This window comes from Myxocyprinus asiaticus, chromosome 48, assembly GCF_019703515.2.
Source record: "Myxocyprinus asiaticus isolate MX2 ecotype Aquarium Trade chromosome 48, UBuf_Myxa_2, whole genome shotgun sequence".
In the NCBI taxonomy this organism is placed as follows: Eukaryota; Metazoa; Chordata; class Actinopteri; order Cypriniformes; family Catostomidae; genus Myxocyprinus; species Myxocyprinus asiaticus.
The window spans coordinates 29,154,237-29,179,828 of NC_059391.1; the positions used below are offsets into that span (position 1 = coordinate 29,154,237).

General features: G+C 41.7%; 2 protein-coding genes across 3 annotated transcripts in view; both read left to right on the plus strand.

The window, feature by feature from the left end:
• LOC127437102 (integrin alpha-11-like) overlaps positions 1-25,592 on the plus strand; it is a 563,744-nt gene that overhangs the window by 369,129 nt on the left and 169,023 nt on the right. The window lies entirely within an intron of this gene.
• The window catches only part of LOC127437101 (zinc finger protein 609-like), a 128,478-nt gene that overhangs the window by 40,989 nt on the left and 61,897 nt on the right, over positions 1-25,592 (plus strand). Inside the window, exon 2 of one of the 2 annotated variants that reach the window (XM_051691771.1) lies at positions 8,266-9,135. The exons of the other annotated variant lie outside the window; for it this stretch is intronic. Coding sequence (XP_051547731.1) covers positions 8,398-9,135 — 738 coding nt within the window. The 5' untranslated portion in view covers positions 8,266-8,397. The remainder of the gene's footprint in view (positions 1-8,265; positions 9,136-25,592) is intronic. 2 annotated transcript variants of the gene reach the window in all.

Below are 25,592 nucleotides of genomic sequence, written 5' to 3' on the forward strand. Positions count from 1 at the left end.
TTCTGAGGAGTGTGCGTACACAGACCAGATAACAAAACGTCATAGGATGAAGCCCAACAAGAAGTCAACACAGCGGAAATAATTCGGCATTTGAGTATTGGGAGTACAGTGGAAAAAGCACATACGTTACAAACTATACCCAGTGTATATGAAATATGTATATATTTAAATCCCAGAGTTTGACGTAAGAGGGAAACCCCACTATTGCAGTGCAATTCCACAGCAGGTAGCAATGTAAAGATAAGGAAACAAACACAGCAACAACTCAAAATTATCTGGGAAAAGAAATGAAGAATAAAATGGCAAAGTCTAATGCCATGTTTGTTATTTCTACACAAGTAATCGGGAAAATTACGTTGCTAATGGAAGGAAGCTGCTTACTGACTGAGCCGAATGTATACAGGAGTAAAGAGTATGCCGCTAATACAGTGCATGTAAATGGGAATGCCACTTTCTCGCAATACGTCGCTTTCTAGCAATAACACAATTTCTGGTGTCCATGTAAACGTAGTCATTGTTTAAAGTATAGCCACAAGGTGTACACATTATACTTGTTAGCATGAAGTGTGATCCTGGAACATTCCTTTAAAACTGACTAGTCAACGATTGAATATATGTGGTTTTACACATCCCTAGTGTACTTTTGCATTGGGGGATCCAGGGTCCAACACGACTAGGCGTTTTGCCGTCATCTCTGGGCCAAAGATAAAATCCTACACTTGTCTCATTGAAGACCTAGATCTCTCGACTCGAAAGAGAAATACGAGAGTGCGAGGGAGAATTCCAAAAGGGGAAGATAAAAACATGAGTGGTGGAGCTTTTATCTGATGTGGTGTGTAATCTAACGGGAAGTGCTTCCCTGCCTTTCTGCTAGCCCTGGATCTTCAGAAAAGAGTTGTGATTCACTCTGACAGAGAGCTTGTCACTCTCGCTGCTTCAACTGGAAGCCTTTGAACCCGTTTTTTATTAGAGAATCTCAATTACTGAGTTGCCTAGAGGGAATTAAAATTGTTAGGTGGTTCTGAGTGAATACAGAAGCACTTCTCAGTCAGGTCAGAGAGTCCTCTGGTGTAATGGCTCTTTAACTTTTTCATCTTTTTGTGTTGTTTTTCTACACCCATCCCAACCCTGATTGTATTTGCTCTTTTTATCTGTTTTTCATCATCAAACAGGGGCGAGACAGGTATCGATCCTTAGCCCTGTCATCTTGGCGAGAAGTGCCTGGTTTATTTTCTGCTCACGTTTTTCCATCAAGCAGAGGCACCGCTGTGGATGCCTATGTTAATTAGGCCCATGTTGGGTCGGGCGGGGTTGGAGTGGGTATAAAGGCAGCTCGCTCTCCCATCGCTCGCTGGCATGTGGCAGGGAAATCTAAATTAGTTTAGCTCTATTATTTACAGCCACTGGAAAAGCACCAGTACCTGAATGTGGCAGTAATGAAGAGGACAGCATGTTCCAGAGCCACTCAAGTGCTGTTGAACAAGGCTGATTTTGGGTGTTCACTGAACCGTTGCACTGACAGGGAAATTTTTTGTTGCCTTTACCTGTCTGAATGTACATGTTTAGCTAGCGCTTGTTCAGTCTTGTTCCAGAAGTATAAATTCATTTAATTCTTTTTTTCATTGGGGAATTAGTTTTTTTCTCCCCAATTTGGAATGCCCATATTCCTAGTGCACTCTAAGTCTTCGTGGTGGCTTAGTGACTCGCCTCAATCCGGGTGGCGGAAGACGAATCTAAGGGGCCGTTTACACGACAACATTTTCAACTAAAACTGAAAACTTTTTATACGTTTTGGCTGTTCGTTTACATGACAAAGGCGTTTTGGGGCCTGAAAACGCAAACTTTTGAAAACGGGTTTCAAAGTACATGTTTTTGAAAACGATGCCGTTATCGTCTCTGTGTAAACGTACAAAAACGATGACGTCATGCGCACGCGTATTACGTGTTCAGTCTATAGGCACGCGTGCAGGTACTTCAAAACAGCGCGCGAGACATTCAAAACTACAATGGTGGACTACAGGACTATGTTTGTGCTGCTCAAGATTTTTAGTTTATTTTTTTATTTTTTTTATTTTTTGGGGGATTTTTCCCCTTTTTCTCCCAATTTGGAATGCCCAGTCCCCAATGTGCTTTTTAAGTCCTCGTGGTCGCGTAGTGATTCGCCTCAGTCCTGGTGGCGGAGGACGAATCCCAGTTGCCTCCGCGTCTGAGACCGTCAACCCACGCATCTTATCACGTGGCTTGTTGAGCGCGTTGCCACGGGGACATAGCGCGTGTGGAGGCTTCACGCCATCCACCGCGGCAACCACGCTCAACTGACCATGCGCCCCACCGAGAACGAACCACATTATAGTGACCACGAGGAGTTTACCCCATGTGACTTTACCCTCCCTAGCAACCAGGCCAATTTGGTTGCTTAGGAGACCTGGCTGGAGTCACTCCACACGCCCTGGGATTCGAACTAGTGAGCTAGTGAACTCCAGGGGTGGTAGCCAGCGTATTTTACCACTGAGGTACCCAGGCCCCCCAAGATTGAGTTTATTGACGCTTCTCCAGCAAAGTGTAGATTTACATTGTTTGTATTCACCGCTCTGTGGAAGAATGCTTATGTGCGCAGGCGCGTAGTGTTTCTTTACAAAGTGACATCGCCAACTACTGGCCTGGCATGCATAATACAGCGTTTTTAGTTGTTTTCGCTGAACTGTGTGTACGAGGATCGTTTTGACAACGTTGTCGTCTGTATGTGAAACTTTTCAAAAATGCAAAGGAAAAATGTTTCCGTACATCATTGTCGTTTAAACGTACACTAAGTTGCCTCCGCGTCTGAGACCGTCAATCCGCACATCTTATCACGTGGCTTGTTGAGCGCGTTACCGCGGAGACCTAGTGCGTGTGGAGGCTTCACGCTATTCTCCGCTGCATCCACGCACAACTCTCCACGTGCCCCACCGAGAGCGAACCACATTATAGCGACCACGAGGAGGTTAACCCAATGTGACTCTACCCACCCTAGCAACCGGTTTCTGTTGAAGCCATCAGTCAGCATTATTTCCACTTAATTTTTTTTTTAATTGCATTTAATAGTGGAGTTCCTGGTGAAGAACTTCACTACCCATGATCTTGTAGAGAAAGATGCAGCAATCAGAGAACTGCTGCAGCAAAGTGCACCAAAAGAGCTCTGTAGCTAAAAACTGGTGACTAAAACATTCTTACTCACGGCTAAAAGGCCAAAATGCCACAGAAATGTTCAATAGGCCTAAACTTTTACATTTATTGTAAAAAAGAATATTGGAATGAAGTAACAATTCTTCGGCCAAGTAATGCATGTTGTAGGCTGTTTGCAGTTTACAAATAACTTCTTAGCACATTTATCAGATGCGGCTCATCCAGTCAGAATTTAGAGTCGAAACTATCCATTTTATAATGTTAGATTTAGATTAGTTTTGGGTCTTTTCTTTTGAACTCAAATGCTGAATAATGTGAAGGGTGCTTTTACACTTGGTTCGATTGCTTGTTCCGAATCTGGGTTGCATCGTCAATGTGAGTACAAGCGGAAGCTGTTTACCACTTTAACTAGGTAACCACTTGAGAAGACTACAGCTTCAATATGTTAAGTGAAGTAATGAAGTTTGTTTCTGGATTTATTAGCAAAACTTCACATGCAGAGTATGACACTTGCGTTTGTCTGCCACGGATGCATCGAAGTGCAGTGATGTGAAGAATGTTAACATTTGTCTGGTTCATTTTCTCAATTTAGAATCATATCAGCAGTGAACTTAACAGGAGTTCACATGAACCATACCCCAGAACACCTTTTCAAGCAGTCTTGGGTGCGGTTCGTGGATACACGCCCGAGTCTGGAAAACAGCATTCACATTATCCAAACTAACCAAAAACCTGGGTGTGCACCGAAAGTGTGCTATTGTGAAAGCACCGTTAATGCCAGATCTGTTCATTTATAGATGTTTATACCTTACTATGTCTTTCATGTTTTAAACAGACCAAGGTTAAAATGATCCAATGAGATGAGGTACCTTATTATTAGGTTATTCAAAAGCAGACATTAACACATGGTCACTTATTATTTAGCTAAACCATTTTTCCAGCAAAAACAAAACTATCGTGATCTATAGCAGTACAGCTACGATGATACTTAATAACTCGTACCACCATATAAAATTTTGGTCATACCACCAATCATTATGTATGGCCAAATATGCCTAAGATGAGGGACAAAAAAAATGTATTACAGTTTTCAATATGCATGCATCTTGCAGTTTCCCTGTGGCTGTTTGCGGTTTGTAGAAGTATTCATTGATTATCCATCAAAGGACATCAAAAAGCGTGCTTTGAGTGCATGTAAGTTTTTGTCTGGCTTGAATCAAAGACTGTGATGTGTCTATTGCCTTCTCTGTTTGAACTGAGAACAAACGGATGGCTTTGTTTTTACCCCTCTTATATAGCGCTAGCACATAGCAAAATTTCATCATTCCGTTTCTAATTTGGCTGTGTGAAAACCCATGAGAGTTGCTTGTATCATTGACTCAGCTGTGTTGGGTTATACGAAAGATTCTTCTAAAGGTTTAGGTTTTCATTATTATTTCCAATGGTAAGAACCTGAGGCTAATTCAGTAGCTCTCTGCCTTATCCGTGTTTTAGCGAGTAACCCAATCAATTCCTGATGGATAAAATCAAGTCTCAAACTCCCTTTTTCCCCTACAGAAATCACTGAATTACTTATGGAAGTAAAATGGGTTGTGAATGCCATTTCATGTTGACTTTAGAAATGAGAACTGCCTCATAAAATCTGAAAGCAGCTTCAAAAATGGTGTCTTGAAATTTCCCTGCTCTCAAAGCCACAGGCTTCAAAGTGTCCTGAGAAAACCAGGGGACTGATAAAACACTGTGATAGTGGAAGTCAGCCTTATCTTGAGTTCCAACCACAGACGTTTGGAATGCTTCCTGCAGTACTACCCTGGTGGACTGACGGATTACAGCAAACCACTGATTAGTGTCCTCTCATTCAGCCATCTGTCTCTTCGTCTATTTAAGAAGCAGCTCAAAGCCAAACTCATCCTTTTCAACTTAAGTAGCGCTTAGTTTTATTTGACAACTGCCAAACTATAATGTAGTTAAACCAGTTTGTGGCTTGTGTAGTCTTTTATGTGACCTCTTTTGAAAATTACAACCATATATATTTTCCCTTTATCCAAGTCCGTGTTATAATACTGTGCCAGACTAAATGAATAATGTAGCCCTTTTCAGGAGAACTAGTTCTCGCTTTGTTTCTGGTTTTCAGCGGTGTTTGATAATGGGTCATTAAGTGTTCTTGTGACTGTCTAATCATTAGATCCTGGGCATCTTTGACTCTTAAAAAAAAAAAAAAAAAAAAAAAGATCCTATTTCAATGTAACACATTAAGACTTGGGTCATTTATGAATGTGATGGGTGGAACATGTCCTTACCTAATCCAGTTCTTGAGCAGGAGATTTTATTTTGTTCGTGTACATTATAAGTGGCAATCCAGCACAAGTTTATTCTTTCTGTTATGATGAGTGGTTGTTGCGGCTGTTATCAGTGGCGTATTGCTGGGTGATATGGCAAAATAATAAAATCTCGATTTTTTTTCAAACTTAAGGATGATTCAGGATTCATGTCAATTTTTCAACTTTTAAATGTACTCATTTAAAAAGTAACTTCAGCATGATTCAAATAGCATGTTCTTTATAAAAATGCAAAGCAACCTGATTACATAAGAAAACATAAGAAAAATGCACAAAAAACAGAAAGTTGCCAACATAGTGTAAATGTAAAATAAATTCAGATTTATTTAAAATAACCCAGATGTTCAGGAAAAATAGTATAAAATTAGAAAACTGCAAAATGCAAAGTATTAATTTGAATATCAGCTAGATAGTTATCTAGAAGACAATGTCTAGAAATTATCAAGTTTAGAAAGCACTCACTGTACAGCAAACAATTTGTAAATAACTATAAACCCCTGCAGATGGAGATCAGAAAATAAGCATTACAGAAGTGAAAAATGAACATGGGAAAAAAGTGAAACCTGCAGGCATTGGTTAACATTGAAATCGCAATATGACATTGCACAATTACTAAACCGCAAAAGAGGGTTAAAATCTAATAGTCTGCTTTCACTACTTCAGTCAGCATTGTGTGAGCGAACGGCACCCTCTAGTGGATATGTGCATGTGACGACGAGGAGGAGGGCGGGGCCGGGCCGTGACTACGCACGCCCGGCTCCCAATCAGGCTAATCAGCCAAGCAGAGGGATAAGTGCAGCGGGACGCGGCAGTTCGAGAGAGAGCCACATGCAGCTGCATTGTGTGCGTTTGTGTTTTGTGTCTTTTTGTTTTCATTAAACATTATTTTGATGGTTCAGCCAGTTCCCGCCGCCTCCTTTCCCATTTTAAGCCCGGGAAGGAGGAGGGATGCGCTGTCGTGGAGTCCTCGCCACTACCAGCCAACCAAGGAGCAGCCGCGGCCGTCCACCCGGGGACGGAGACGTCACTGCCGGCCGCCGAGGATCTGAGGCACGCTGCCGTTTCCCCCCATAGAAAAAAGAATAGAGAAAAAAAGAAAAGAGAGAAAAGAGGGGGAGGAGCGTGACCATCTGCCCGGGGCCGGAGGACCCACTACCGTCCACCGGGGGAGGAGTGAGCTGTTGTCCGCCAGAGGTTGGGGAGTGGCTGAGTGCCGGGCGACGGCGTATCTGGGCACTGGTGAACCAGGTAATTCCTCTCTCTCTCTCTCTCTCTCTCTCGCTGTCGCATTCCACTGCACTGGGGGCCAGGCGTGCGTAGTCACGGCCCGGCCCCGTCCTCCTCCTCGTCACAGTGTGGTAAACACTTGGCAGTGCAGCAGTATGAAATGATAAAGTATTATCATTGTAATTCAACTCGCAAAGTTTGTCAAAAATAGTTGCTTCCCAAATGTTGGCTATAGATTCAGTACACTTGATGTCACAATTTAAAGCAATAATTAGTGATCTGTCTGAATCATCTTGGCAGTGGTGGATGTTTAATCCTCCCATATATAGACTATCCATTTGATTTGATATGAAGGGCCTTTAACTGTCATGTAACTAATGCTTTATTATGGGTATTTAAAGAAAAGAAAGGAGACCATTTTTTCATTAACATGGGCACAACGCCTAGGCCAGTTATGGTCCGATTAAACCGGTGTAGACATGCATGATGGATGAGGTCAATCATACTGCACAATTGCACTGAAAATATTACCGGCGTCTCCATGTAGTTAAACTATGTTATGTTCATTTGCATGCACAGATGTGCATCTTATCAGATTGGAGGTCTAAACTCATATTCTAAAACATATAATTTAGACATAAATGTCCAGTAGGGCTTTTATTTTCAATAACGATTTTGGCTTCTAACGATTATGAAAACAAGATATTTGTGATAGCCTAGGTCTGTGTTACTAGTCTTGAATAATTACTTAAGAACTTTAAACTGTTCTTCCATAATGAACATATTAGTTAGTGTTATTATTTGTTGTAGTTTTGAAGATGGTATTGAGAATCGTCAAATTTCACGACTGACTACTGAGATTGTGGTATTGTTATAATGTAATGCATGATGTTTCCAAAGTCAGTGAGTAATCGTGTTAAATAATCGTGATCTCAATATTGATCAAAATAATCGTGATTATGATTTTTGCCGTAATTGAGCAGCCCTAATATCCAGTGGGGTGTCTAAGCCACTCTCAGTCTAGTGGTCAGTTGTTTGGCTTTGAAGCTTACCTGTTAATAAAGGAGGAAATTGGTTCCATGTGTGTTTTGATGCAATGCCTGTGAGAACAGTTTGATTAATGTTCTTGGGTGACCATGATTCAGCTGTATTTGTAAGCCAACAAATACATTACCCCAGTGGTTCACAAGCATGTTCCTGGGGTACCACCAGCACTTCACGTTTTGGATGTCTGTCTAATGTAATGCACCTGATTCAACTCATCAGCTTCTTAGCAGAGACTTTATGATCTGAATTGGGTGTGTTAGATAATAGAGATATCCAAAATATTGGAAACCTTTTCTAGCCTTAAGAAATCTGGAATAAGTAATGATGATGCATTTGTAATCTTAAGTAGATTGGTACAGCTTGCAGTACTTATTTAGATTTCAGGTTGGTTATACCTCAACGATTACTTAACTTGATCTTAAAAGTGAATGGTCTAATATGTCCTAAAATATCATTTAAATGTTTTTGTTGCTTTTTCTCTCCCTAGGGCAACAATGTGGGTTACTGGGAATGGGAAACCAACAGGACCCTAAGGCTTGTGTAGATGCACCTTCTGACTGCCTCAGTTGTCTGAGAAAGTCAGACCTCCCTGTGGCACGCTTGGGCCGCTGGCAATAAGATGTCCCTCAGTAGTGGCACTGCAGGCGGGAAAGGTGTGGACTCGAATGCGGTGGACACTTACGACAGCGGGGATGAGTGGGATATTGGTGTAGGCAACCTGATCATTGACCTTGACGCCGACTTAGAGAAAGACAAGCTTGAGATGTCTGGCACCAAGGACGGGGACGGAATGGCTGCTGCTTCTAGTGCCGTAGCGGCATTGCCGGACAACATTAAGTTCATTAACCCAGTGCCTCCACCTCCGATCAAGGACAGCAAATCCAAAGCTAAACGTAGCAAAAATTCCAAGGACAATAGCAAGTCCTCAACCCCTGATGGGGCTAAGAAAGATACCCAGAGACGGACCCCAAATGAGGGCTGTGGGCCAACCTCGGGAAGTAGTTCTACAACTTTACCCAGCTCTGGGAAAGGTTCCGATAAGAGTAATAAGACTTCCCGTAACGTTCAGAGTGGAAAAAAGGACAAGGACGGCTCTGGGAAAAGCAAAAAAGAGAAAAATGAAGGGGGACAAACTGGGGCCGTGCCCCAAGAAAAGGACCCAGCGACCCAGGGTTTGCCTTTAGAGCAGGCCCGCAATACCCCATTTGAGGGGGCACAAAATACGGATGGTGCAGAGCAACTAGGGAATATTACGCTCGATACTGCTGTAATAGTCGCACCGTTGACTATCAAGAGCGAACCAGAGGAAGTGGAAAATAATGACTGCAGGACCATAAAGAAAGTAAAAAGCGAGAAGGTGAGACCAAAGTTGTTTTCATTCCTTTTTGAATACCAAGCAGCTTTCTTATCACAGGATTGCATTGTTTAGGAAGACATTACACATTTGCACTCCAGATGCAATTGGTGATAGCTTGGATGGTTTGTTTCAGTTCAGTGAGAATCATGGAAAGTGATTTTGAAATGCTATACATGATGGAAGCTATGCATTTCCTCTTGGCACTGGTCCATTTTAAAGAGCAAGGAAAGCCATTTTTATCTTGGTGGTCTAACTCTCATTTGAGAGATGTATATAGTGCTGCTAAAAGAGATTTAGAATAGAGGCCAGAGACCAGAAGCCATTGAAAGGCATTTACAGTACAAGACCAGCAACTCCAGAATGTTTTGTGCTTTCTCCATCTTTTGGCTTATTGTAGGGGTTTTCTAGAAATGATCCATTAGACTGATTTATTGTTGTTTTATTTCCTTGATCGCTTCAGAAGAGTTTTGGCATTGTCCAAATTGTAGCCTGATTTCAAGTTAAATTGAGAATCCATTGCTTGATAGATTGTTCTTAGAAGAAAATATTTGGATTGCTCCATATGCCCCAAAGGAAAAGTCTATTGAGACGCGTTTGTATATTCTATTTCAAACTCATTAAAAGATTAGAGATGGTCTAAGGGCAATAGTTTGTCAACCCTCTCACCACCCTTTAGAAATGCATTGAAATTGGACTGTGCTAAACTAAATAAGCAGAGTCTTCCTGTTGTAATTAATAGCCTAAATTCTGAGGAATAACACACCAGCACTTATTGTATTGTATTGCTTTTAGTAGGCCATTGACATTATCCAACCCTTAGTCTGGCCTATATACTAAATCCGCAGAGGATAGATTGGCATATCTGCTTACAGTAGATCTTTAAAATTCTTTGCTAGTGACTCAATCAGTATTCAGCAGTAGGTTTTCATTCTCACAGCATTGTGTTCCCTACCTGGTGGCCCTCCTGGGAGCCGTTGGAAGGTAACAACTGAATTCATTTGCTTGCTTTCAGTTGTGACAGTCAGCCAAATAATAGGCTACTGGAAAAAAGCAGCATGCTGCCTTCAAATGGATTTTCTTTAAAAAGAATGATGTTTGTCCGATTGTAGCCTCCTTGAAAGAGGATTCTGGTGAACTGCGTCTTGACGGTGTGAGGTGGAATTGTCTTTAGGTCATTATCAAATATTTGTTTGGTTTTCAAGCCTTTTGTAATAGTGTGTATACACCGATCAGCCACAACATTAAAACCACCTACCTAATATTGTGTAGGTCCCCCTCGCGCTGCCAAAACTGTGCCAACCCGCATCTCAGAATAGCATTCTGTGATGATATTCTTCTCACCACAATTGTACAGAGTGGTTATCTGAGTTACCGTAGACTTTGTCAGTTCAAACCAGTCTGACCATTCTCTGTTGATCTCTCTCATCAACAAGGTGTTTGGTGGCACGAGGTTGACCTTCACAATATTAGGCAGGTGGTTTTAATTTTGTGGCTGATCGGTTTATATACAGTCATAGGTCTTAATAGTAAGGTTTGTTATCTAATTTTTAACCCTCAAAATCCCTTGAGGTTTAACAGTCCAGAATGGCAAAGTAGATCCGTTAACTTTATTTGATACAGATTATGTGTAGAGTTGAGGAAGACCTTTTAGGATAATTTATTTATTCATTTTAAGGCCCGAAGCATACTCTGCGCTAGCGGTGGGAATCTTCAGGCACCGCACAATTCGATCCGATTTCAATTCTGGGAGTCCTGATCCAATTCCAAAATGATTCCTGAAACATTTATACTTCTTATTGATTATTCTGCTGTGCAAAGGCATTAACATTAGCTAAAGGCATATTATCTTCACATTTTGACCCAAATCAGGTTTCTTTGTCCTGTGACAGACAGGTCTGGCCCAACTATAACCAGGTTTTGAGAAAATTTCAGTACCTACAAAATCCACACAAAAATGTCTTTTATTTTATTAGCAAAGTGTTCCTTTACACTCAGCATGAATGAGCTGTGAACAGAACATTTAATATCCATAAAATTAAGCATTTCAGAGAGACGGCAATGAGCAACAGCCAATGAAATGGAGAGCGCAAAAAATAAATTGAAATGTAAAACATTACCGTCGCATCGCATAACCTCTGTCACATCGCTATTTTCAGCAGTTTTTCGCACCGTTCTGCGCAAATCTGTGCAATAACGGGTGCGAGCCCGTTTTTCATGATGTTGACATGTTATCATGAATAAACTCTCCCATTGCTAAGTGCGTGAGTTTGTGTATGAATTTCGGGATCGTAGTTTCAGTTGGGGATGCATGGTCGTGTGGTTGATACACACATAGTCTGCGATCAGTCGTGTAGTTTATGAATTGACTTTAGTATATGCACATGTTTCTAGCATATCAATCGGTCTCTGGCGTGCACATAAGCACCTCTCTGCTGCCACAGTTTAAATTGAACACAGAATCGATTTTGGATTTTTGAGAGTTGATCCAGAATTGTTGGAGAATTGCGATGCATCAATAATCAGTTTTTCTTTTGCTCCCACCCCTACTCTACACACGTTTATGAACACTTGGCAATGCAAGCCCGATTTCACATGGTGAGGCATTCTGAAATATGTGCAAGACATACCGCAGTGCAGAAAACCGAAGTATACTTTGGCCTTAACATTTTGAAAGAGATTCTTGCTGAACAAGTTAGCTCTCATAAACATGTTTATAGCTATAAACATTTTATTTAATGTGAAGTCCAGCTTTCTGCCTGGCTCATTGCCTGATTCTGGTGGTTAGCCAAGTGTTATAGCCAAAGAAGAGGAAGGCTGAGCTTTGTCCTAGGGAGAAACAATTCTGTTGGTACTTTAGTACTCCGATACCAGTGGGCCCCATTCATGGCAATCTCTGACTGGCTCGATTGTTTTCTGGTGCATTCCTTAAACAAGCACCAGGGGTTCGCTCGGGGCCTCGGCGGGGGAGGCACGACAACAGCTCAAACAAAACATGAAATACCTCTTGCCTTTTAAAAAGATCTCGAAGTGTGAGTAGGGGATGCTATCATGTGTCAGGGAGGGGGACCAGACCGGCTTTTCAACCGTTGCTAAAGTGGTTTCAGATTTCCATGTCCCATGTTGCTGGGCGGGGTGGTGTGGGCTCAGGCACTCTGATGGCAGGCAGGGCCGGTTTTCCCACCTTGCGGAAGCATTGCTTGGCCGTGCAGGAATGCGAGAGTGCTGGTACCCGCTGTGTACCTCTGCCTGACTGGCATATCCACCAACATTGCGCACGCAGTTGTAATCGCCCTGAGAATAACACAGGCTAATTTAACCCATCGCTGTAGTTATCTGATGACCATAACTATGAGGGGGAATTATCTTCTTTAACAAGCCATTTCTAGTTGATGCAATTGATTTGCAATTACTTGTGTTGCCACCAGCGGTGAAGAAATTACCCACTTCACCTCTACATTTTTGGGCCATAGGGAGCATTCATTGTTTCTTTTTTGAAGTGTGCTATTTTTTTTTTTTGTCAACTTAGCAAAGCGTTCTTCAAAGATGGCAATCAAAGACAGTGAAAAACTTTAGTTGTTTCTAAACATTTGCTGAAGCTTTTGTTGACACTGAAACCTGTCACTCGCCTGTAGCTTATGCAGTCATTCGTTCTGGTCGTGTTGATTCAGCAGTCTGAATTTCTGACCCTAAATATAGTCGATGGAAGCTGTTCACTGACCACACAACATGCACAGTAATTTCAGTCCAGCCCCAAGATCACAGTGCACACTTGTAACTCTCACTGACGTGAGTTGCTAAGTTTATGGCCCCATCTGAAGATGATCCAGGAAATCTTTTCTGAGGGGTAAAGGGGGTGCGCTGGGTCAAATATTAATATTGTGATCATAAACTGTGTTTTCCAACATCTGGGTCGCCGTGGGTTCGCATACTTGCTAGTCGTCATTATTTGCTCAAGCAGGGAATTAGCTGCAGTTGTAGAATACAGCTCAGTGGATTTGTTAATGGAATAAACCATCTCAAGATAATCCCAATACAAAAATCCAGTTATGATACAGTGCATTCATCTGTGGATGATGGTATCTCATATTAAATAGCATTACAAGTCATGCGCTTTAGTAAAAGTGTTCAGATGTTATAAGATTTGTGTAGCCTTGTGGTGATGAGTTTTGCACGGGCAGTCGCCACTCACATTTTCTTCCTAACGTGATCTAGTTATTCCAGTATGTTTTTGGAGCGAGGGATTTGTTCTGCTTGTAATTAATTTAAAGCTTTGAACATAGGAAATGTTGGAAAATCATGTGACTTTTTTCACTGATTGTTTTCTTTAAGTATTGATGCTTAAAGTGTTCAGAAGTTGATTCTTTTGTTAGTTCCGTCCCTTAAGGGTCTTAAACGTTTGAGTGTGCAGATTCGTAATCCCTCGAGATGCGTTAAGCTTCTCTTCGAGCTGTTCTTGGCAGCTGCTTTTGTTTCCTAGAACCTTATCAAAACACTCCAGGTTTGGTGCAAATGGCCGGTACATAATGATTAACATGACATGCTGCATACTTATTTTAAACCTTGTCTGCAGATGTGCCACGGTAACGGCATGCAGTTTTTCAGTACTAATCTGTCAACCCACGCAAGCTGGCACGCCACACTCCATTTTAAGAGATGCTGACAGGAACACTGATTGATTTATTGCTTCTTTTTTTTCTCTCATGATCTTTTGGTGGTTATTTTTCACTCTGAACACTTAAGATTTTATTACTTGGAAAGAATGCATTCCCCGAGGCAGTCTGTATCGGAGAGCTTTCGATGGTTTTGGAAGGCTGTAGTTTTGGAATAATCTTGGCTGACATGCCAACAACAGGTTTATGTTGCCGTTTATCGGTTTGCGATGGCAGAGAGCACAGCCTCTCACTCTCCTTTTGCAATCTCCTTTGAAAAATTAACTATCGGCTGCTTGTTTTGCCTGTGCATAATTGCTACATCCTCAACAATAAATCCACAGAGAGATAAAAGTGGGGGGTGGGAACCGTTGAATCGTGATGGCCTTTACACTCTCGCTCTCTCTCTGTTTCTCTCTCTCTCTCTCTCTGTCTCTCTCTCTGTGACTGCTTTGTGATTCAGCCATTAACTCTGATATTCCAGGCATCTTTCTTCTTTTAATTAGTGGTGTTTGCTAAGGCGAGTACCTCTATTGCTATAAAGAGCAACAGTCGGGTTCCGGAAGTAAAAATCCCCATATTTTTTTCTATAAGGGAATTTATTATAAACGATAGCTTAAACCTTTAAAGACAGACCTACTGTGAGCTCTGAGGTAGTTAATAGGGGTGGTCAATATGATCAAAATCTTATATCATGATGTCACTAATTTTCTATCATGATAACGATATATATCACGATATAGTTACATTTAAACAAAATCAATAAAAATAAAAAAAACAATAAAAATTGGTTTATAAATTAAATAAATACACTGATCAGCCAAAACATTAAAACCACTGACAAGTGAAGTGAATAACATTGATTATCTCATTACAATGGCACCTGTCAAGGGGTGGGATATATTAGGCAGCAAGTGAACAGTCCATTCTTGAATTTCATGTGTTGGAAGCAGGAAAATGGGCAAGCGTAAGGATCTGAGCGACTTTAACAAGGGCCAAATTGTGATGGCTAGACGACTGGGTCAGAGCATCTCCAAAGTGGCAGGTCTTGTGGGGTGTTCCCAGTATGCAGTGGTTTGTACCTACCAAAAGTGGTCCAAGAAAGCACAACCGGTGAACCAGCGACAGGGTCATGGGCGCCCAAGGCTCATTGATGCGCATGGGGAGCGAAGGCTAGCCCGTCTGGTCCGATCCCACAAAAGAGCTACTGTAGCACAAATTGCTGGAAAACTTAATGCTGGTCATGATAGAAAGGAGTCAGAACACACAGTGCATCGCAGCTTGCTGCATATGGGGCTGCATAGCTGCAGACCGGTTAGAGTGCCCATGCTGACCCCTGTCCACCGCCGAAAGCGCCTACAATGGGCACGTGAGCATCAGAACTGGACCATGCAGCAATTGAAGAAGGTGGTCTGGTCTGATGAATCACGTTTTCTTTTAGATCATGTGGACGGTCGGGTGCATGTGCGTCATTTACCTGGGGAAGAGATGGCAGCAGGATGCACTATGGGAAGAAGGTAGGCCGGCGGAGGCAGTGTGACGCTCTGGGCGATGTTCTGCTGGGAAACCTTGGGTCCTGGCATTCATGTGGATGTTACTTTGACACGTACCACCCACCTAAATTTTTGCAGACCACGTACACCCCTTGATGGCAGCGGTATTCCCTGATGGCAGTGGTCTCTTTCAGCTGGATAATGCACCCTGCCACACTGCACGCATTGTTCAGGAATGGTTTGAGGAACATGACAAAGAATTCAAGGTGTTGACTTGGCCTCCGAATTCCCCAGATCTAATCTGATTGAGAATCTATGGGATGTGCTGGACCAACAAGACTTGTTTTGGCAGCATGAGGGGGACCTACACGATATTAGGCAGGTGGTTTTAATGTTGTGGCTGATCGGTGTATATTGTAATACATATTTTTGAAAAATCCAGTCATTTAATTAAATACTTTATAAATGAAAGACTTCCTCTTATATAATTTTCTCTTTATTTGGAACTTGACACATTTCGGTCTGATGTTGTTGACTAGTATTATTATAAAACTTGACATTTTCTGAAAGCAATGCAAAAAAGGAAATAATTCATGAGTGAAAACATATTCTTCCTATCCTTGATAAAAAAAACACTTCATTAAGCTCTTAAGTCATCTCTGTAGACAATTTTTGAATATCTGAAAGCGAAGCCGGTTTGTTTTCTAATATATAGCATAATTCGATCTGAATTTTATTTAGGGTGAAGGTTTGAAATAATTGTTGGCGCATGATGCATTGTTTTAGCTGTTTTCCTCGTCAGTGTTGGTTAGAATGTCAGGCTCTCTCACCATTTGAGATGTTTGACTTCCTCCGTAGTGCTTTAAGGTAAAAAATAGAGATTGACCAATATATCGGATTTACCGATTAATCAGGGCAGATAGTTGCGTTTTTTTTTACTATCGGCTATCGGAAAAAGTAAACTCCGATAGTTTCCGATAGTTATTTTTGGATTCATTTCTCCATGGTTGGCACTGGAGGGTTCTACAGTCTGAAATCCTTTGTTCTAAAGTGTAACAGCGTCCTCTAGAGGTTAAATAAAAAACAATCACTGACTCCGCGTGGAGTTTGTTGTGCGACGTGACTAGGCTATTTATAGAGACGGGCGCTTCAAACGCGGGTTTAAAACATCAACAGAGACAAGCCAAGGTATGTACACAAAACACTTTATTATTATTGTCATGGTACAATAAATCAGTAATTTAAGGCAACCAAAGGTGGTTTGATAATTCATTTAACTAATCGCTGCTTTGAAGAAGGTACCAGTATGGGAGAAATGTATTAAAGTATCACCATGGAAAGTAAAGTTCAACACTATTTTACATTGAGTGGAAAGTTTTCATTCATATTATAAATGTTAAAAAAATATCGGCAGATTCATCGGCTATTGGTCTGTTGGTTCCTACCTTAGTACCTCCTATCGGTTGATCTCTAGTAAAAAACTCAAAACACAAGTTTTGAAGTTGTGCTGCGATAGAGTGAAACCGAATTGAGGAGCGCCAGTGATCACACGCTCTGCATTCTCCTGTCTGAGGACTCATATGCGACAACTCACGTGATACACAACTGTGTGTGTGAGATAAGAAGCATATTAAGAATGCGAGAAGAGGGGGCCTGGATAGCTCAGCGAGTAATGACGCTGACTACCACACCTGGAGTCGCGAGTTTGAATCCAGGGCGTGCTGAGTGACTCTAGTCAGGCTTCCTAAGCAACCAAATTGGCCCGGTTGCTAGGGAGGGTAGAGTCACATGGGGTAATCTCCTCGTGGTCGCTATAATGTGGTTCTCGCTCTCGGTGGGGCACGTGGTGAGTTGTGCATGGATGGCGCGGAGAATAGCGTGAAGCCTCCACATGTGCTACTTCTCTGCGGTAACGCACTCAACAAGCCACGTGATAAGATGCGCGGACTGACGGTCTAAGACGCGGAGGCAACTGAGATTCGTCCTCCACCACCTGGATTGAGGCGTAATCACAACGCCTCCACGAGTACTTAGTGCATTGGGAATTGGGCATTCCAAATTGGAGAGAAAAAAAAAAGAATGCGAGAAGAATGTCATTCAATTTGTTTCGGCGGGCCGAAATTTTGCTTGGGCGGCCGCTGAAAAATTTTCATTACCTGAAAAACTTAAGTTTCTTCAATTCTCTCAGCCTCACGTGAAGCCGCTCCGCCTTCCACTATTTCTCCGACAGAATGTGTACTGCCTGTGTGTTACGTGAATGGAATGAGGTGCACATTTCATGCCACGCAGTGGCGATTTTGCGTTACCGCGATATAGACGTTAAACCAAAATGTAAACCGGTTGCCAAATTTCTGCCGGTTTATCATGTCTACCGGTATATCGCCCACTCCTAGTAGTTAATAAATTATAGATGCTTTTGTTGAAGCCATCAATCCATGTTATTTTAACTCTGTTTTTTTAATCATGTTAATAGCAGGATTCTTGGTGGAAAAACTACACTACCCAAGAGCCTGAGTGGAAAAGTCCACCAATTGCAGAATCACAGCAAACAAAGCACACCAAAAGAGCTCTGTAGCAACCGTCCACTCCCATTAGTCGTCTCCCTACCTTCTTGAACTACTTATATATTTGTTTAAATCTGCATAGTTTGCAATAAAATTACATTTATAGTTTCTACACTTCTAATCAATAGTTTTATATTTTTCCACCGTTTTTAATTCGATTAGCCAACGTAACTTGTTTTCCAATTTTTACATTCTTTTTCGCTTCAAATCAATGTTTGTAATGTTACCCTGGAGCTGGTTGGTTTGGTGCATGGCTTAGAACTCTTTTTAATGAAGTACTTTATGAAATCCCTATTGAAAAAATGAATGTGAAAAATACTCCTGAAATCAGGATGGCTGAAAAAGTGAAAAATGCTGTGAAATATCAGTATGTAGATTTTTGCTTAAATCGGCCACCCTTACTCAGTGCCTAGTTTGACTGCAGTTTAAGGCCTGTGAAAGCCATCCGAGAAACAAAGCCCTTTCATGGCCGCCTCTCTGCCCTCCCTCCTTCTGTTTCTCTCCCTCCGTCCTCATTCGCTCACTGTCTCTTAGCGTGCTGTAAGAGTGTGTGTGCATGGCTGTACAGCGAGCAGTGGGGGAAGGGAAGTGAGAGCGAAAGAGAGCATCTGTCCTTCGATGTCAGCCAGCGCATTTCCAACGCGCCTCGTTCCGTGTCTCTGTGCGCGAGTAGTAAGAGGAGCAGAAGAGAGGGGGGGGGGACAGAGACGCGCGGCTCCAGTGCATGCAGAGGACGCGGGGAGGGGAAGATCTATCCGGCTGGTAGGAAATGCAGTTTTCAGTGCAAAGAGACCATACAGTTTTCAGTTCTTTGCTGTTTCTGTGTTGAGAGTCCTTTAGTGTGTGTGCGCATGGGTGTGTGCGCTTGTGCACGTGCACACTCAGATGGGGTGGCAGCCATGTCTGAAGAGGGCACATGAAAAGAGAGGAATACAGATACATATGGATAAGCTAGCTACATTTAGCACATTTTATTGTACTGAAACTCTGAAAATATATAACTATGAAAGTTAAATGGAATTGCATGCTATCTAACCAAGTTAAAAAGAAAAAAGCTCTCAGCTAGGTAAGGTGCCGCAACGGAATAAAAAAAACAAAACAATGGCAATTCTGACTATCTCACAATTGTGACTGTATTTGTCTCAATTGCGACTTTAACATAATTGCGACTTTATATCTCGTAATTGCAACTGTATATAAAGTATATGAGTGATTCTATTCATGGTTATTAACTAATCGTTTGATCGCGATTATTTGAGAACCGCGATTATTGTGCACTTTAAATTACAATCACATTTTACTGTCCAAATAAGGGAATGAACGGCACGTTTTAGTGTCTCATTCAATTGCACTCCAACCATCTCACTGAACCAGTACTGAAGTTGACCAAGAAGAGAAATATATTGATATTTAAAATACTATTTTTAATGTCATTCATATGTTTTTAAAGCCTTAAAGGAAATCGTGTAAAAGTTAAATATGAATAAATTACTTGTGAAGGTTTATGAAGACATATGACAAAAGTATGACAATTTGTATGACAGTTAATCATCATAATCGCAATTACTTTTTTGACAATTAATTGTCAGCCAAATTTCATAATCGTGAAAGCCCTAATTCTATATACATATTTCATAAAAATAATGTCGCAGTTTAGAGAAATATACACAACTGTGAGATGAAGTCAGAAACTTTTTTTCTCATTATTGTGACTTCACATCTCACAGTTGCAACTGTATTTATGCACATAATGAGTGATTTTATATATAACAAAGTTGCAATTGCAAGATATAGGCCTAAAGTCACAATTTTAAGAAATGAAGTCACAGTTGTGAGACATGTTTTTCTGTTATTCTGTTGTGAGGTCTGGCTTCCATATCTAGGAGAGGACTACACAAGGATTAGCCAGATACATTTATTTTACGCCACGTTTTGTAAGGTGTCATCTAATTTAATGGTGCCATTAAATCGTACTTTCTTAACGGGCAGTGTGCATTGAGTGTACATCATTCTACAGAAAATGTCAAAATGTAATGATTTTCTTGGCCTCTGACATCATTAAGGCTGTGTGGGCGGAGCAAAAAAATAATGTTAACCAATAGTATCATTGTTCACTTTTTAAGATCCAATCCATTTCAAATGGATAATATCAAGTCTGCCCTGGATGCACCGTATTGTGGAAGTTAAATGCATCGCAAATGCCGTTATGTTGCGTGAAGTAAAAATAAAGCGATACAGAAGCTGATGCCACAAAGAGGGACTGGTGAAAGAAACTCCTTCATGGCTTAGTTCTGAGATATGTAACCGCTCTATTCTCATCCATAGTTGACAGAGGCCAGGAAGCCTGTACTCCATTAGTACAAATCTCTTCCAGTCGACAGAGGAGGAGGGGGGTTTGTCTTTTCCTGGAATGTCTCCTCGTTTGGGTCTCTTGTTCGTCTCCTTTCTCTCACACTGGGCTTGATGTTCCGAGTCTTTTGTTTCTTTTCTGCAACTCATTCCACATCGAGAGCTTTACTGCCGCACTGTAGATCTGTGTTGCTGCTTACACAATTCTCTAGAGGCTTGTGACCTTTTCGCTTATCTGTCTTTCCCTGTCTCTCACATTTGAGTTTTTTTCTCCTTACACCCCCCCCCCCCCACGTAACTTTGGCAGAGAGTCTCTACTCGTGAACGAAGAGGCTGTTAAACTCACTCGCCACACAATTTGCGAAGCTGCCCTCGGGTATTTTAGGCCTCTGAGTTAGTCAGCCTGGAAACGCCCATGCTGTCGTGTCTACTGCTCAGACTGAGAGAAAGACTCGCCTGAGCTCCAGTTATGAAAGCGACGGACATCCAGACAACTTTCACCACCAGCTAGGAGGGTAAGAACTACGTTTACGCCGCTCTTCCACACTAGAACAGTGTTTTCCTCCACCGAAAACGAGTGAAAACGCTCTCCATTACGTATACTTTGGAAAACGTTGAGGCTTGAAAACAGCAACAGGAGTTTTCTATCGAAAATGAATTGGTGTGGATGTTGGGTTTGTTTTAAAACGTAAACTATTCAGTGGAACTGTCATGCTAAAATTCCATTAGCTTCTCCTTTTCTCGTAAATTGTTACTTATGCAGATCTACGCACTTTTACGCTGTTTTACTTGCGGATCTTCTTACTCAGCCTGGCGAATCACGCAAGTTCCTCTGTCTGCACTTGGATGTCACCGCATCGTGTTATTTGTGCATTTGCATAAAGTTGAATTCTGCTGAAATTTGTTGCATAACCAATGGTCGCTAATGCTCACGTTGCCTGGAATCGGCAACTTTCAATGAAAACGAAATACTTACGGTTGTCGCTGCAAAACGCTGTTAGTTTGAACGTCCCCGTTAGATTGTAGAACCTTTTGTTGCATCCCAACATTCATCATCTCCAACGTTCTTTTGTGTTCTGTTGCTCCAGTTGGAACTGAACCAGGACCGGATTACAAGCTCTCTGTATTCCGCGGAGGGTTTTCCGTCAGGCTTCACCCCAAAACTAGCCGCTTAGTCATGGTTGTCATCCTGGTTATTAGCCTGCTTTGAATTCTTATGAACGCTAGAGAAACGTTCATATCTGTTGCAGTGATCTTTTTCGCAGTCACGTTTTCCAACAACAAACCCCTGATGCTAAAGGCCAAAGTGTACTTCCTTTTTCCACATGCAGCGTTGTCTCGCGCACAGTGTACATGATGCAAATTCCGTCATTGGCACAGTAGGCCTATGCGCGGACTCTCCACGTGCCGCCAAGTTTTTCTAGACATGCAGACAGTCTGTGTGTTGTCGTAGACACGTGTGCCTGGCATTGACTGTACTAAAGAGGATCCGTATGGCCTTGCTGTCAAAAGATTATATTTGGAAAATCTGAGTACTCAACCGTACGCGAGACGGAACGGCACACAGAAAAACAAAGTATACCCAACAGTTGTTTGTGTACATTACGTTCAGTTAGGATAAACTGGTTGAAGAATTGTTTCCTCGATAATCGGGCGAATTCTTTGAGGAAGGTCTTTTTTCATGGGCTCCAGTCTGTTGTGGATGTATCAGAACTTTCTTATAGTCTCTATAAGTGAGTCAAGACAGAGGAGCTTTGAGTCAAACTATTGATTGTCTGGTATAACTGTTCTGAAAAGGGAACACAAGTGTATCTGTTCCATGCTCAATGCCTTTTTGAGTGAATTTGTGGCACTCCCCTCACTGGTTCACACTGCTCATGTGTGTAAACAGCATGGTGTTAACTGAGGTCAAGACTGCACTAAACCACAATGGTTTATTCATCTGTTTACCTCACTCACTCGCTCTCACTTCTAACTCTCTTCTGTCCAGCCACTGCAGGCTGACACGTGCTCAGACCGAAGGGGCCATTGCATTATGTGCGAGCCTATTGGTTAAGCTTGGACTGGCCCCCTTTGTTTTTTGTTTTGTGTTTTTAGCAGTAGAGAAGCCAGATGTATGTGGTTTAGATATGTGTATGTTTGTGCACTTTTTCAAAATGTAAAGTCTTTTAATCAGGTATGCATGTATTTCTCAAAGGCTGACAAACATTTTCACAGTGCTCCGTGTGAATGGTATGTGTGAATATTCAGTAGCGATTAATTTAACTTTTGCCACATTGTTCTTGGTGTGAATAGACCTTTACTTTGAATTGAAGGCATGTTTTACTTGCACACAGTTTGTTAAAACAAGCACAAAACATTGGGCATCAACACCCAAGGCTAGGTATATCCCATTGTTTGGCTTGTTGTTCTGTCTTGGGTACGAGCCCATATGGACCCGTTTGGTGCATGCACACTACCACTGCTTTGTGGTGCCCTATTAGCAAAGTTAACAGCATAGGTCTGAAACGATTAGTCGATGTATTAATTTAATTTTTAATTTAATTTTTAATTTTTTTAATTATATTTATTTATCACATTTGCACATATACAGTGAAATTCTTTTTTTTCACATATCCCAGCTAAGCTGGGGTCAGAGTGCAGGGTCAGCCATGATGCAGCACCCCTGGAGCAGATGGGGTCAAGGGCCTTGCTCAAGGGCCCAACGGTGGCATCGTGGCAGTGTTGGGGCTTGAACCCCTGACCATCTAGTCAGCTGACCATCGTGGCACCGCTGAGCCACCACTGCCCCCACTAAAGTTTTCGCATATCCCAGCCAAGCTGGGGTCAGAGTGCAGGGTCAGCCATGATACGGCGCCCCTGGAGCAGATGGGGTCAAGGGCCTTGCTCAAGGGCCCAACGGTGGCATCTTGGCAGTGTTGGGGCTTGAACCCCTGACCATCTAGTCAGTAACCCAGAGCCTTAACCACCAAGCCACCACTGCCCCTAGGCAACCACCACTGCCCCTAGGACCACCACTGCCCCTAGGAAACCACCACTGCCCCTAGGACCACCACTGCCCCTAGGAAACCACCACTGCCCCTAGGCATGTAATCACACTACAAGCGGCCATAATATGTGCCGATTACTCTGTTATTGTGATTTATGATGACACTTATACTCTTGCAATGATGAGTGTATAAAAGTGTTAATGTTGCAGAATAAAGACAATAGATCGTTGATAGAGGCATACCGTATCTTACTTTACACAGATGTGTGAATGGCTTTCACTGCAGATGGCACATGAGTGAATGGGCACTTGAGAGTATTTGAGTAAATTTGATTCCTTTTGTAGACTAATTAAACAAAAAAAGAAAATCGCATGAAATGGTCTTGGAAAATGTCTCCAAGCAAACGATCGTACAGATGTAGGTACATTTCCACCAGCTCTTTAATAATTCTACTCACTGATGAGTTCATGTTGACTGATTTTGACTGACTGAACAACATAAACTAAATTAGCTGTCGGCCTAAAGGTAGGTGGAGCTCCAGGTCACACCTACTAATGACGTGGACCAATTGCAGTAAGGTGTTTAGCAGCCGGTCAGAAGATTTCCTAAAAGTTTGCCCCAGCAAGCTGTTACGAACCACCGAAAATGAACGCAAAAAACACCTTCTATTTGGCCATATTTTGTTCTAAGTGACGTCACACCCATTCGTTCTTGGACTTCGTAGGAAGTATATCGAGGCCTTAAAGCTTATGTTGCATTTTATCCAAAACCTACCTTTAAAGAACAATTGTGCCTTTTGGAAGGCGTATATCACACGTGATGTCCCGCTTAAATCGAGACCTTTTTAAGAAAATAAATCCACAGCTGTGAGAAAGCTCTAAAAACCACTAGGGATTAGTGGGTAGTCGTCTTTTATAAGACAGTTCAGTCTCGCAGCCGGCGATCACAAGAAAGTCACATTTAATTCAAGATTATCACCGGGCATTGTGTTGAGCTATTGTTTGCTAACAGACAGTATGTTAATTGCCGCTAATAAGCATCTGAATTGAACCCCATTTTCGCCATTATAGCGATGCCTGCTGAATTGACAGCAAACCCCCCCGCCCCCCAATGCTGGAACTGGCCTTGTTCTCATTTACAGCACATGCACCTCTCACACTGCTAATGAGCTCGACTGGTGTCATATATCATTCTGGTTCTGCCTGGTCTGGTCAGTGACTCTGGAAGAACTTTGCTTTTTTTTTTGGACAGGTACATTGACATTTGCACTGTCGGGTTAACAGTTGTCTGGTGAAGCAGTCTGATGAGGTCGGACTCACAGAGAAGGCTGCTTTAATGAGATTATAATGTAGGTGTAGCGCCACAGAGGATACGATACCGCTTTCTACTGAAATTGTGCTGGTTTTTGTACCAAAGCTGGTTTACAGTTGGTTCTTGGTCAGGGGTTCTACAAATATCTCTCAGGCCCCGTTTGAACATTTATATGTAATGTTTCGTGTGCTTTGCATGCATTTCGTGTGCATGCATCAGATTTGTCCATTTCAGCTTGTAGTCAAAAGTATAATATTTCATAAGGCTACAGCGCTCAAGTGTGTGAGAGACGTAACGGCACGCGGCATAAAAATATTCAGCTAGTCTAGCGAGCGGACTGTCTGTCTTTATTTATGCATCTGGCATAAATGTTTAAAGGCAGGTGCCAGCTTGGTTCAGCTTCTATAAGACTTTGCTGCTCCTCTCACCTTATCTCTGCTGACAGGTCCCAAACTTAGACAAACGAAAAGTTTTGAGAAATCCTATCCTGTATCTCCAGAGACATGGCAGAGCTTTGTTTATACACTCCCTATTCCTCTCAGTGAGTTCTTTTTAACCTGGTTGCATCAGATGTCATTTGCTGGCTGGCAAATTCATGTATTTTAAGAAATGGTGAATGCAAACAGTCTTATAAATCTATTTTAGTGACACCCTTTTTCTGTCAAAGGCCAGAAATTTTACGCAAGCAGTTTTTAGTTTTTTTTAAGAATCACCCTACTTTTGGTGAGTCGGGTGAGTCTCACGAAACCTGTCAAGAAATGACAATGCAATACAAAAAAAACAATAACAAATATATATATATATATATATATATATATATATATATATATATATATATATATATTAAATTATATTTTGCATAAAGAAAATGAAGCAGACATTTAGGATCATAAAGATTTTTTTACATTCTGAAAATTTTTTTCAGGAGACTTTCAGAAGCACATTTTACCCTCCAATTCACATTACCAAAACGTGCCTGAACATTTAATGAGCCCATAGTTCATTATTTTATTTTAGGGGTCTAGTAGAATAGGTTTACATGCTTTAATGTTAAAAAAACACATTATTTTGGGGGCCTGGGTAGCTCAGTGAGTATTGAAG